This window comes from Penaeus monodon, chromosome 23 (assembly GCF_015228065.2).
Source record: "Penaeus monodon isolate SGIC_2016 chromosome 23, NSTDA_Pmon_1, whole genome shotgun sequence".
NCBI lineage: Eukaryota > Metazoa > Arthropoda > Malacostraca > Decapoda > Penaeidae > Penaeus > Penaeus monodon.
The window spans coordinates 44,159,574-44,160,018 of record NC_051408.1 but is presented as its reverse complement, the minus strand read 5'-3'; the positions used below and the strand labels follow the sequence as shown (position 1 = coordinate 44,160,018).

Here is a 445-nt window from a genome sequence, read left to right as displayed (position 1 = left end):
TGAAACGGCCTGCACTTCTAGGGCCTTTTGGCGAAGACGATCTTGTAGGGCCTGACCGTGTTGAACAGCCTGTTGCTCTTGTCCTTCTCGGCGGTGAGCGCGATGCCCTCGGGGGCCTTGATGGTGAAATTTTGCAGAATTGCAGACACGAACAGGAACAACTCCATTCTGGCAAGAGACTCACCCAGACACTGGCGGCGGCCTGGAGGGAGGAGGGGAAAGGTTACTGCGGGGCAAGAGGGGATGAGGGCGCGTGGATGAGAGTTTAGAAGAGATGAAAACGTGATTTAATGTTTACATTGCATTAGTTTGTGAATATGGTGTGGGGAGGTGATTGGCAGTATTTGCGTCGATGTTTGCAACCACCTGTTTACGCAAGTTGTGCTTTGCTTTACTTTGGGTTGACATCATTCTAAACCTGCGAAGCTGTCCCCAGATCCGCTAA

The 445-nt window shown here is 51.5% G+C and overlaps 1 protein-coding gene across 1 annotated transcript in view; it reads right to left on the bottom strand.

Annotated features, from left to right (window-relative positions):
• Positions 1-6: 6 nt before the first annotated feature.
• The window catches only part of LOC119588327 (cytochrome P450 2L1-like), a 9,713-nt gene continuing 9,274 nt past the window's right edge, over positions 7-445 (bottom strand). Inside the window, exon 11 of the mRNA XM_037937017.1 lies at positions 7-202. Coding sequence (XP_037792945.1) covers positions 18-202 — 185 coding nt within the window. The 3' untranslated portion in view covers positions 7-17. The remainder of the gene's footprint in view (positions 203-445) is intronic.